The 13,145-nt window shown below is 34.1% G+C and overlaps 2 protein-coding genes across 4 annotated transcripts in view; one reads left to right on the top strand and one right to left on the bottom strand.

The window, feature by feature from the left end:
• LOC306657240 (mitochondrial adenyl nucleotide antiporter SLC25A24-like) overlaps positions 1–10,637 on the top strand; it is a 60,449-nt gene extending 49,812 nt beyond the window's left edge. The window contains exons 6-9 of one of the 3 annotated variants that reach the window (XM_079133048.1): positions 5,176–5,283; positions 7,399–7,566; positions 8,939–9,089; positions 10,218–10,637. In XM_079133048.1, the coding sequence (XP_078989174.1) occupies positions 5,176–5,283; positions 7,399–7,566; positions 8,939–9,089; positions 10,218–10,393 (603 nt within the window). In that variant the 3' untranslated portion in view covers positions 10,394–10,637. The remainder of the gene's footprint in view (positions 1–5,175; positions 5,284–7,398; positions 7,567–8,938; positions 9,090–10,217) is intronic. The other 2 variants (XM_079133049.1, XM_079133047.1) reach the window with 2 other exon arrangements.
• Positions 10,638–10,945: 308 nt separating this feature from the next.
• LOC306657370 (ribosome-recycling factor, mitochondrial-like) lies at positions 10,946–12,824 on the bottom strand. Its single transcript, XM_079133316.1, has 2 exons — positions 12,585–12,824; positions 10,946–12,488 (listed from the first exon to the last, which is right to left on the bottom strand). Exons 1-2 carry the CDS (start codon positions 12,796–12,798, stop codon positions 11,488–11,490), a joined length of 1,215 nt encoding a protein of 404 aa, XP_078989442.1. The 5' UTR covers positions 12,799–12,824; the 3' UTR covers positions 10,946–11,487.
• Between the last annotated feature and the right edge of the window lie 321 nt (positions 12,825–13,145).

Below are 13,145 nucleotides of genomic sequence, written 5' to 3'. Positions count from 1 at the left end.
AACTTGATGTTTTAATATGTGTACATGTGCTATTTAATATACCTATCTATCCTCAGCAAATTTCAAGTGTACAATATTGGTAATTATTATATTCACTGTTACATAAGAGATCTCCAGAATTCATTCATCTTGTAATACTGAAACTTTGTGTCCCTTGATCAACATCCCCCCATTTCTCCTCTTCCCAGTTCCTTGCAACCACCATTCTATACTTTGTACCTCTAAAAGTTTGACTATTTTAGATCGTACATATAATATTACATATACATAAATTGTCTTTTTGCATCTGACTTATTTGATTTAGCATAATGTCTACCAGGTTCATCCATATTGTTGAAAACGGCAGGATTTACTTCTTTTAAAAGACTGAATAATTTTCTTTGTATCTTATAATTGTGTTATACATATATCATGTTTTCTTTATATATTTATCAATGGATGTTTAGGTTTTTTTCATGTTGTGGCTGTTGTGAATAATACTGAAATAAACACAGAACTGATAAACACAGATATCTTTTTGAGATACTGATTTTATTTCATCACCCAGAAGTGTAATGACTGGATCAAAAGATAATTATACTTGGAATGGAACCATCATTTGACCCATTTCACTCCTTGGCTTATACTCAAAGGACTTAAAATCAGCATACTACAGTGATGTAGCCACATCAGTGTTTATAGCAGCTCAATTCGCAATAGCCAAGTTGTGGAACCAACTTAGGTGCCCTTCAACAGATGAATGGATAAAGAAAATGTGGCATATATACATAGTGGAATATTACTCAACTATAAACAAGAATGAAATTATGGCATTTGCTTGTAAATAGATGGAACTAGGGAATGTCATGCTAAGTGAAATAAGCCAGTCCCAAAAAATCATTGGCTGAATATTCTCTCCGATATGTGGATGCTAACCCATAATAGGGAAGGGTAGGGAAGGGAGGTTTAGAAGCACATTGGATTTGACAAAGGTAAAGGAAGGGAAGGGGTGGGGAATGGGAATAGGAAAGAGTAGAATGAATCAGACATAACTTTGCTGTGCTCATATATGATTATATGACCAGTGTAACTCCACATCACACAATCACAAGAATGGGATCAAAATTGTAATGGGTTGCCCTCCATATATGTATAATATGTCAAAAACACCCTTCAGTCATGTATATCTAAAAACAACAACAACAAAAAAGTAAAATAAAAGGTAGTTATATTTTTAATTTTTGTGGGAATCTCATCTTTGGACTTTATGATAATAGTCCTTCCAACAGTTTGTGAGGAGATAGGCCCTTGTGGTTTGAGTTTGCACTTACTGATGATGAATGGTGTGCACCTTTTCATATAACTGTTGGTCATTTGTATGTTTTCTTTGAAAAAATGTCTATTCAAGGCATTTGTTCATTTTAAAATCTTATTATTTGTATCTTTTTGCCATTGATTTATATTGGTTCCTTATATATTTTGAATATCAAATACATGGTTTGTGATTATTTTTTCCTACTCTGTAGTTAGCTTTTTAAAATCCACTCTTGTTGATTATTGTTGTGCAGACGCTTTATAGTTTGATGAAGTTCTACTTATTTTTGTTTTTGTTGCCTGTAATTTGAGGCCATATCTGAAAAATCATTGCTCTGATCATTATCAAGAAGCTCTCCCCAATGTTTTATATGAAACATTTCCTTTTGATTCAACTTTAATAAAGATATATCATTTAAAAAAGATTTTCCTATAGTAGTTTTAGTTTCAGGTCTTAAGTCTTTAATTTGTTTGAGTTGATTTTTGTATGTAGTGTGAGATAAGAGTTGTTTCATTCTTTTACATATGGATATCCAGATTTCCAGTATAATTCATTGGTGGGACACTCTTCCATTGTGTGTTCTAGGAACGCTTGCAACTGGTTCACTGTAGATGTGTGGGTTTATATCTAGACTCTATTCTGTTCCATTGATCTAGATGTCTGTCTTTAGTACTATGCTATTTTGTTTTTGGTAACTTTGTAATATATTTTGAAATCAGGAAGTGTGATGCTTCCAGCTCTGTTCTTGCTTAGGCTTGATATAATATTCAGGGTCTTTTGTTATTCCCTATGAATTTTGGGATTTTTTTTCCATTTCTGTGGAAAGAATGATATTAACATTTTGATAGGGATTGCATTGAATCTGTAGATAGTTTGGGTTACTGTGGACATTTGAACATAATTTTAGTTCTTCCAATCCATGAACATGGTATGTTAGTTTTCCAATTCATGAACAGGGGATGTCTTTCCATTTAATCTGGTCATCTCTAATTTTCCTCGTGAATGCTTCAGACTTTTCAGTGTACAAGTATTTCATCTCCTTGGTTAAGTTTATTCCTAAATAATTCATTCTTTTATGTTGCACTTGTGAATGGGGGTTGTTTATTTCCTTTCCAGATGAATTTTGTTTGTATATAGAAATATAAGTGATTTTTATATGTTAATTTTTCTATCCTGCAGCTTTCCTAAATTTGTTTGCTACTTCTAATATTTTTTTTGGAGGGAGGAGTAGAGTGTTTAGGATTTTCTACATATGTAATCATGTCATCTGGAAATGGAGACAATGTTGCTTTTTCCCTTAGTGATAACTTTTATTTATTTTTCTTGTCTAATTGCTCTGATTAGGACTTCTAGTACTAGGTTGACCAGAAGTGGCAAGAGTGGCATTCTTGCACTGTATCTTAGAGGGAAAGCTTTTACTTTTTTCCCCATTGATTATAATGCTTGTATTAGTTCATTTTCTGATGCTATAACAAATGGAACAGACTGAATAATTTATAAAGAAAAGATATTTATTTTTCATAGTTCTGGAGACTGAAGTTCAAGGTCAAGGGGCTAGTAATTGGTGAGGGCTTTTGTGCTGTATCATCACATATTGAAAGGTGAGAGAACAAACATGCACATGTGAAAGAGGAAGGAAGAGGGGTTGGACTCATCTTATTACCGACTCTAGCAACCACTAACCCTATCCTGTGATAATGACATCAATTCATTGATAAGAGAAGATGTCCCATAACCTAACCCCTTCAGAAAGGTTACACTTTTTAATGCTGTTACAGTTACAATTTAAACTGAGTTTTGGAGTAGCATTCAAACTAGCTGTGAGCTTTTAATATATGACCTTTATTGTATGAAGATAAGTTAGTTCTATACCTATTTTACTGAGCATTTTAATTGTGATTAGATGTTGCACTTTGTTGAATGCTTTATCTGTGTCTATTAAGATCATGTGGCTTTTAAGTTTTGTTTTGTTAATGTGTTATATCACAGTGATAGATTTGAGTATGTCAAACCATCTTTGAATCCCAGGGATAAATAACACTTGATCATAATGTGTAATACTTTCAATGAGCAGTTGAATTTGGCTTTCTAGTGTTTTATTGAGTGAGGATTTTTACATAAATGTTTATTTGGTATATTGGTCTGTAGTTTTCTCTCTTTTGGCATCCTTGTCTGCTTTGGAATCAGTGTGATGCTTGCCTCATAAAGTGAATTTGGGAGTATTCCTCTTCTATTTAAAAAAAAAATTGAGAAAGATTGACATTAATTCCTTACATGTTTGGTAGAAATCATCCCAAAACCCATCTGGTCATTGTCTGTTCTTTGTTGGGAGGTTTTTGATTGATGATTCAGTTTCCTTATTTATGATTGGTCTGTCAGGTGTTTCTATTTCTCTTCCTTCTTTTCCTCCTACTTTTTCTCTTTCAGTACTGGGACTGAACCTAGGGCCTTGCACATGCTAGACAAGAGCTCTACCACTGAGAAATGTCCCCAGTCTTTTAAATTCTATTTTGGACAGAGTCTCACTAAGTTACTCAGGTTGGCCTCTAACTTGCCATCCTCCTACTCAGCCTCCCAAGTAGCTTATATTATAGGCAGACTAGCTGGCTTCTTTTTTTTTTTAAGCTCAGGAAATAAAGTTTTACTATATGAAATTTATATTTGTTAATGGCAATAATCTCTTTAGCAATGTGCCTCCTTAGCCACACTATTTTATGTACTCTTTTTTCTGGCCAATCTGTAAATTTTAAAAATATTTCCACTCTGCTCCCTTTTGATTCCAAAACTCGCTGCAAATTTGGCTAAAAGCAGTCCACTAAGCTTTCTTTGAACATTTTTGCCATCGGGTGAACTAGTTCATCACCTTTAAGCTTGACCTCCCACAAAGTCCAAGGGCATGGGCAACATGCAACCAGATTATTTTTCACAGTTAACAACAGTGGCCTTTAATCCAGTTCCGAACAGAGTCTTCATTTCCATTGCAAACCTCATCAGTATTACTTTATTTTCCACATTTCTCTCAGCATTCTGAGCCCTCACCAGAATCCCCCATTAGACTCTACTTACAACATTCTAGTCTTTCTCTAGCCTGCTTCTTTAAGCTCTTCCAAACTTTTCCCATAAATAAATTCAAAAGGCTCATCTACATTAGTTGATATAGTTACAACAGTAGTCTTATTTCTCAGTACTTATTTTCTGCTTTAGTCAGCTTCTTGTTACTATAACAAAATACTTGAGTCATGTTGTCAATGTTAGAGGAAATGTTGACTGCTTTCACATATGACTATGTTTTCTTAAAACATAAATTCTTGAATAAGAAAATGATCTCATTAAATCAACTCTTTTAGAGTAGGTGGCAGAAGAGTTAATCAATGGGATGGCATCAAATTAAAAAACTTCTGTACAGCAAAGGAAATAATTAAGAATGAGAAGAGAGAACCTACAGGATGGAAGAAAATCTTTGCTAGCTACTCTTCTACAGAGGATTAATATATAGAATACATAAAGAACTAAAAAAACCTCTATACCAAAAATCAAATAACCCAATTAATAAATGGGGAAATGAATCAGAATTCTTAAAAGAAGAAACATAAATGGTCAATAAATATACAAAAAAAAGTTCAACATCATTAGCAATTAGGGAATTGCATCAAAACTACACAGAGATTTCATCTCACACCAGTCAGAATGGTAGTCATCAAGAATACAAGTAATTCCTTTGAGATACAAATAATTGGAATCAGGTATTCTACTGGGTTGTGCTAGTATCATGTATCTGGTATATGTTTTAACATAAATTTATGCTCTTAATGTTAAAAATTTAGAAACACTGTATTACATTTCATTAATACTACACATTTTTAATACTTTTGTTTGTGCAGTATAAGAAATGGCTTAGTTTTGAAGGTTCTTATACAGGAGTTTTTGAAAGATTTATAGCTGGTTCATTGGCTGGAGCAACTGCCCAGACCTGTATTTATCCTATGGAGGTATGTATTATAAAATTTTAACTAAATCCATGTTTTAATGCAAATTTTAACTTCTTATGAATGAATTCCAGATCAGCATTTTATATAATAATATAATAAATAATTTTAAAGCTACAGGTTTTAAACCTTATGTCACTTGATCTCAGTAGGTGTTTTTTTAAGACAAAGATAGTATTGTAGATGGACAAGAAGATAAACAGTTTTATTAATTATTTGATTGATGGAAGGATAGAATCACTTGTTTAGTAATCAGGCAAATTTGGATAGCATACCCACTAGGTTTAAGGTACTTAGCTAGCTATTATGCAGGATCCAGAGAAGAGTCAGACAGGGATTTTGATCATGTAATTTATAGTCTAGAAGGGAAAATGAATACATCAGTAATGATGATTCAAAATAGAAAAAGTAAATGCTAGGAGAGAAATCCATATACCATGTTATGGAAACTCAAAGGGGAGAAATAATTTCTAACTAGGAATTTCATGAAAGCCAGGAATAAAATGTATGAGCTTGGCTTAGAATTTGGATATGGAGGGATTATGAGGAAGGGCATTTTAGGCAGAAATAACAGCTTGAGCAAAGGAATAGAAGTTAAAAAAAGTCAGTATTAATTTTGGACTGGACATAGTATAGGTGAAGGGTTGGGGTACAATCAGAAAGTCTCTTGAATTTAACTTCAGTTCCTCAAAAAATAAGAAGCCATTAATGACTTTGGAGCCTACAATCTGATCTTTGTTATTGTCTTTTTTCTTTCTTTGTCTTGCCTTGTTTTTTTGAGAAGAGAATACAGAGAAGATAAGATGTTGTCCTCAGTTAGAAAAATGATAAGAGCTCAAATGATAGGAAAAATGGACTCTTAGAGTTCTTGTGAGAATGGACAACTTGAAAAATGGAAAATAGGGAACAGGGAAGGAAGGAAGCAAAGCTCTCTATGGGCTCTGTGTCTGAGTGTTAAGGAGAGTTCCAACTAGGTCAGATTCCTAATAGAGGTAGAGGATGGAGGAAGGGAACCAGACTCTTGAGAGGTAATGAGATCAGATTTGCATATATTTAATTTTAGCAGTTGTGGGACAACCATGTTATGATTTTCAGCAGGCAAGATGCAAATGTAATACCAAGAGTTGAGATTCAAATCATAGTATATTACCTGCAGAGAGATGTTAATTGAAGTCATGAGATATTCCCTAAGCAAAATGCAAGGTTTTTTTTTTTTTTTTTTTTTTTTTTTGTTTTTTTTTAATGCTGAGAAGAAAACTTTTGAGATCTTAATTTAGGGAGTAAGAAGAGAAAATAAAAACATGACAGTGAAGATTTACTTGGTAAGAGGAGAGCACACTGCCTTGAAGAGGACAGAAAATTTTAAGAATGGGTCCTGCAGAAAGATTCATGAAGCAAAAGACTTCCTATTGACTGCACAGAGGTAGCCCCACCAAGTTACACAGTTTGCCCAAACAAGATAAGATTTGTTCTTTTTTGTCTTCCCTGTTGGGGAGAGCCATTTCTCCAAGCATATGTAGAGTGCCCTTAAATTAAGTTAATGGAAATTAAGACAAAGAGTGAGACTATTAGAATTGTATCTGGCTTGGGAATATTGATCATATAGAGTCAGCTGGAGCCTGCTGTTGTCTTCATAGCTTCTGTTGATGTCACTACTTTATGAGCACAGAATGGACTCAAGTTATATTGTTATAGCTTAGAAGTCTTACTGTTTCCCTGAGTGTGCATTTTAAGCGTATATAGAATTCTTTTGTCATATTAGTTCTTCACTTTAATGTGACCACATTATTTTTTAACCTGAGTTTTGGCTATGTTTGCTTTATTTTATACCAACAACATTTATTCCAAATGAATTTGTTTCAGAACATGTTGCCGTATAGCACATTAACAACATACTGCTTAATTTTCTTATTTGAATATTTTTAAAAACTTTATACTCTATTTGTTGTTGCTAATTAATACCTAACTGTTGAAAGTTACAGTTATTACTTATGGTTGTTTTCTTTTTTGGTTTCTATAAAAGTTTGCGAACATCATGGTACAGTAAGCCTCACTGGATTGCCAAATGAGCAGGGTGAATCTAATCAATATATTTTTGTTATGTTCTTTCACATGTAGGTAATAAAGACCAGACTGACTGTAGCTAACACTGGAGAGTATTCAGGGATTATGGATTGTTGCAAGAAGCTTCTGAAACAAGAGGGTTTCCGAACATTTTTTAAAGGCCATGTTCCTAACTTGCTGGGCATTGTACCATATGCAGGCTTAGATCTTGCTGTTTATGAGGTGAGTTCATTTTCAAAATGTGACATTATGGGTTAAATCTGAAACTATGCACAACAACAGTTTTTTATTCTAAAAATATGATTATAAATGACTTTTCATGAAGCAGCTTTTGACTGAGGAGTGAATTCAATGTTTTTATTTTGTTTTATATGTATTCTAATAATTTTAGTTGTTTGTTTTTGGTGAATTAGTTCTTGGTAGTGATTATAGATCAGTATTCTGATAATATGGTGGTTTTCAACCCTGGATGCATAATTGAAATTGTCTACATGTAAGTCTTTTAAAAAATAAGATTCTTGAACTATTTCCTGAGACATTCTGAGGGTACCCCACTTTCAGCTAGACATTTCCTATATTTGTCTCAGGAAGATCATCTTAACAACATTCACCATTTGGTCATAAGAACAAGGTGGGAGTGAATGATTAGAATAACTCAGATTCATTCTCAATATGGTAAGAATAGCTGTCTAGGTACAGGCCTGTGATATTTTTGACAAGTAGTACCTCCATCGTGTGAAAAACAGCTAATCTCATTTATCACTTTAACAAATACAATTATATTTTTGTAGATATTTAAAGTATTGAATATTATGGCACATATTTTCCTTTTCTTTTTGTTTCCTGGTTTCTGTGATTCTTCTTAAAATAAGTGTATTGCTACTGTTTACGTTGGGCTTTCTCCATTCTTTTACATCTACGGTGTAATATCTGTAGCTTTCGTACTAGTGTACCACTTCTTTTTTTTATTGGTATATGCTTTAATAAATGAACAGTTCGAAAAACAGTGATGTTTTAAACCTATTATTTCTAAATAATATTTTTCTAGCCACTTTTATTCAAGGGAAAGCGAATTTGAAAAGAGTAGTTAGTCTCTCTTAAAAGCTGAGAAAGTGTGGTTGTGTTAACCTGTAGTAGATTTTGCAGTCTTCCTCTCTACAATATTTTGTTAATTCCTGAGAATCTTCAGGACTTTGTTCTAGTCTCTATCTTTAAAACCAAAATAAATAAGCAAAGAAAAACAAAACAAAATACCCCCCCGCAACAAAAACAAAAATAAAACACACAGAGAAGCACACACAAAGGAGAACTCAAAATTCAGGTTATTTATTTGAAAACATTTGTGCATCATGTTCCTCATATGACAGTGCAGTAACCCTCTATATTAAAGTTTTTTTGTTTTTAATTTTTTTAAGTTGTCAGTGGACCTTTATTTTCTTTATTTTTATGTGGTCCTGAGAATTGAACCCAGTGCCTCACACATGCTAGGCAAGCACTCCACCACTGAACTACAACCCCAGCCACTGTACTAAAGTTTTATTCAACTTAGAGTTACATAGTATTTAAAGGATATTTATTATTCTCTCTCTGCCAGTTTTTGAAGAATTATTGGCTGGAGCAGAATGCAGGAGACTCTGTAAACCCTGGGATAATAATTTTGCTGGGCTGTAGTACACTGTCTCACACTTGTGGTCAGTTAGTCAGCTTCCCTCTGTATCTTGTTAGAACTCGCATGCAGGCTGAAGGTAAGTTTTGTCTTTTTGATGAAGTAATAAGTAAGAAGTATGTTTTAAAGAAGTATAAATTAATGATTTCAAAAACAGAATAACTGTAGAACTGATGAATAAAGCAAAAGTTAACTCTGATTTAAAGCATAAATATTGAATTAATCATTTTATTGACTGGTAGCTTTTGTGAGTTGTAGGTTTTATTTTTTCTCCAAAACTCTGTTTGGAACTCTTCACATTTCCTTCAGCAACTGATGATCTTATTGAGGAACTTTTTTTTTAATTAAAAAATACCATGTAGAACAATAGAAAAGGTTTTGTCACTTCAAACTGAATCAAAGGTTGCCCCATAGGAACATACAGTTTTTTCTTGGTTCTGCTATCACCATCATGTTCCACATCAGGAACTTAATATATTTGTGGAATTGAACTCAGTTACATTGTATTTCAGTGTTCTTAAGGAGAGGTTATTAAACAGAAGGATGGTATTTGCTTTGTTCCTCTCAGAGTGAAATTTAGGGATTTGGATTTTAAGAAAATACCTTTATAACTTTTAAAGAATAATAAAAAAATTCACATAATCCTATAATCTTCTTGAGTGAACTATTTAAAGGGTTATGTGGAAAGTGATATTCTTTTACATTCTCTTTCTTCCTCTTTTTTTAGTTAGACCTTGGGATTTAATTTATATTGCAGCTGAGGTGGAGAATTTCCCTATCCCTTCCACCTCACATCCATTCTTCTATCCAACTACCTGTGTCATATGCAATTCCAAATGCTCCTTGGAGGTCCCTTGTGAAAGACTTTCAACTTCTTCGATAGAACTTTCTGAAGTCATGGAAATATTTTCTATCTGTACTGTATACTACAGTGGCCATTAAACATGTGTGGCTGGCTCTCCAGCACTTGAAATGTTACTAATGTGACCAAGGAGCTGAGTTTGTAGTTTTTTAAAATTTTAATTAAATCTCAATAGTCATATGTGTTTAGTAGATACCATATTGAACAGCACAGGACTATTCTATATGTAGGAAGAGAAGCTTACTCTGAAGTAATTTTAACTTCTGTAAATCCTAATTTATCATTGAACTATCTTAATGTGTAAAGATTAAATACTGAATTATGCTGATCTTTTTAAATTTATAGCCCCAGTGGGAAAAGAAACACCAACTATGATTCAGCTCATTCAAGAAATATGTAAAAAAGAAGGAATAAGAGGATTTTACAGGGGTATCACCCCTAACATCATAAAGTTGCTTCCTGCAGTAGTCATCGGCTGTGTGGTTTATGAAAGAGTGAAACCATTTTTGGGAGTAACCTAGAAGTGAAATATCAAATTATTGTTGTTGTCAAAATCACTGAATTATAAGATAATGTCTGGGTTATAAGGAGATCATAACCTTTTTTCTAAAAGGAAAGAAATATCAAATAACTGTTAAAATATTTTCTCTTTATCTATTATAAAATATATAAATTAAACAATAATTTTGGTAAAGTTCTTTAATAATTTTAAATCCTTAATTTAATAATTTTAAATCCAAATTCTTTTTACATTTCCTGCCACTCTCTCTTGACTCCTAACTTGAGACTTATTTTTGATTGGAATATATCATAGAATAACATAAAACATTTGGTCAGTTGTAAGAGTTTATGTTAGCCTTTTTGTATTTGAAAACATTTTTTTAAAGCTGAGCTTTAAAAAATATCAGTGCATTTAAAATTGATGTTTCTGTTAATCACTGGAGTCTCTGTTTCTCTTTAAGCAAAATGGAAAGTTTCTTTCACAATTCATTCTATCATATTGTAGATAGAATAATGATAATATTATTTACTACCCTGGACACTTTAGTTTGTAAATATAAATATTGTTGGCTCATTTCTTGATATTTTTAGCTTACATAAGCAAGTTGGCATGAGAAAAAGCATTGGAAAAATTTTGTCTTCTAGCTGAAAACATTTTTTTTTTAGGTAGCTACTATGTGCAATTTATTTACAATGCAAAAATACAAATGTCTTCTATGTTCCAGGTATTATGCCAGTCACAAACTAATTGGCAAAATAATAATATAATACATAGGCTTAAAATAAAAGCATTAGATTGAACTGAGAATCAATACTGGAAGTTTTAGGTTAGAGTTAAGGAAGGGTTCCAGAGGGCCTGATAAGAAAGGTAAATAGGCCTACCCTGTTGGTGAGGAGTAGAAGAGTGGTCCAGGCAGAGATGGAGCATGTATGAAGTTGATCCAGAGCAAAAACACTGTTCTTGTTGCTTTAAATACAGGTACTTAGAGACCATCCACCCCAGCCAACTCTGTCCTTTTTTTGTAGCTGTTATTCTTTCTAATTTATTTAGATTTTTCCATTTTGTGGAATTGGGCTTCTAGCAAAGGGGTTCAGTCACAGTGGGGGGCCCACATCAGTCTGAACAGAGTTTAAAATTAGAAACAGAGCCTGACTTACTGTTTAAAAAAGGAGGCTCCTGAGATATGAGAAGCAGGTAGTGCAAAGCCTGCCAATGATCCCCATCTATTGGCAACATCATGGTCAAGGCAAATGCTCCATAAAGACCCTTTTCCAGCAGCAGATGTTCTCTGAGGGTAACCATGCCAGAAGACTCAGAGTAGAATGAGCAGGTGGAAGGAGGAAGAGAATGAGCAAATCTGAGTGTCCCACTGGATGGCAGAGCCTTCCCTGAACTGACACCACAGTGACAGACTTCCATGTGGGTGGAGATAGGGGCAGGAGGTGCCAATTTGTCACCTATGAGATCCATCAGAAACAGGCTGGAGTGTGGCTGGGCGCTGATGGTCTTTGATCCAAGGAGTTTTTTGGTCTTCACTGCCAGTTGCCTGTCTAGCTTTGCAACTGTGTCATCGGCCATTTGGCTGATCTGCTTCTCTATGAGCCTAATGGTATCTTCCGAGGTCTTGTCCTTTGATTTCTTCAGCTTATTCATTGTATTGGTGGGAACCCTCTGTAGAGAGTCCTTTGCCTTGTTGGTATTCTGTTTGGCTAGTTTCACCAGCATTTCCCTGTGCTCCCTGGTTACTATGGGAATTGGTACCCGAATTAGTGGCCCTTCCACTTCTGGGTTCAGATTCATTCCACTTTCTCTTACAGCATTGATAGCTGCAGCCGTACACTCTGGGAAGCTGGCCATATTCACCAAAATCAACTGTGGTGACTTCATGGAGATCTGGCTAATCTGGTTTACAGTAAGCTTCCCATCAGCAGTTACCACAGTAATGTGATCAAGGGATCCCGGTGAGGTCCTTATAGTGAGAGTCTTATTGAAATTATCCTTGAGTGCTTCTATCACAGTCTTCATTTCTTCATCCACCTCTTCCAAGTTGATTATATCCTCAACCAAGGTAATGTTAATATTCACTCTGGTTTGAGACTCTCCTTTTCCTTTAGCTAATATCACAGGTCAGGAAATGATAAAAGTCAAGATTTGGTCCCAAATCTGCCTAATTTTAAATCCAACTTTCCATTAGATCATCTCTACAAAATCTTTGACTTTCTTGGTTGCAAAGTGGTGAACTGCTATAGCTGGATAGGCCATGGTTGCAAAGTGCTGAACTGCTATAGCTGGATATTGCCTATGGTTGTGTTGTCTTCCACTCACTGTATTTAGTGTAATATCTGAAACAGGTCTGGTCAAGCCCGTAAGGTAATTGCAAAAGGCAGAATGGATCAAGCAGAAGAACTTTAATCCCAAAGTCATGACTGAAGACAATTCTTGTGAATATCCACTCTGATGGTAGGTCCTGGGCTCTTACTTCCAAGAACTCCTTCCATTATGCCTTGGTTTGCCAGGTTTTTGCTTAGAGAGAGTAGAGCACGCTCTTCAGCTATCGCCCAGGTTATTAGTGAAAGCCTCATGCAACAGCAGCCTTGAAAACATTTTTAAAAAAGAATTTAAAAAATTAAATCCATTCTTTAATACTTACTGAAGCAATTCTTACTTAAATTTAAGAGGTGGTTGAACTAACCCCTTGATATCCTAAATATTTGCTTCTACTTTTATTTAAAAAAAGTCACAATCTCTGTGGAATTGCACTGAAGTATGAG

Source organism: Sciurus vulgaris (assembly GCF_902686455.1).
Source record: "Sciurus vulgaris genome assembly, chromosome: 1".
NCBI classification, from domain to species: domain Eukaryota; kingdom Metazoa; phylum Chordata; class Mammalia; order Rodentia; family Sciuridae; genus Sciurus; species Sciurus vulgaris.
The sequence above is the reverse complement of the archived record's forward strand: the minus strand, read 5'-3'. Positions and strand labels throughout refer to the sequence as shown.

Excerpts from the sequence above, each read along its gene's own strand:
- LOC306657370 (XM_079133316.1), bottom strand. The coding sequence starts at position 12,798 with ATGACTTTGGGATTAAAGTTCTTCTGCTTGATCCATTCTGCCTTTTGC. Across the intron at positions 12,489-12,584 it reads TGCAACCAAGAAAGTCAAAG|CTAAAGGAAAAGGAGAGTCT; the intron begins ATTTTGTAGAGA and ends CTGTGATATTAG.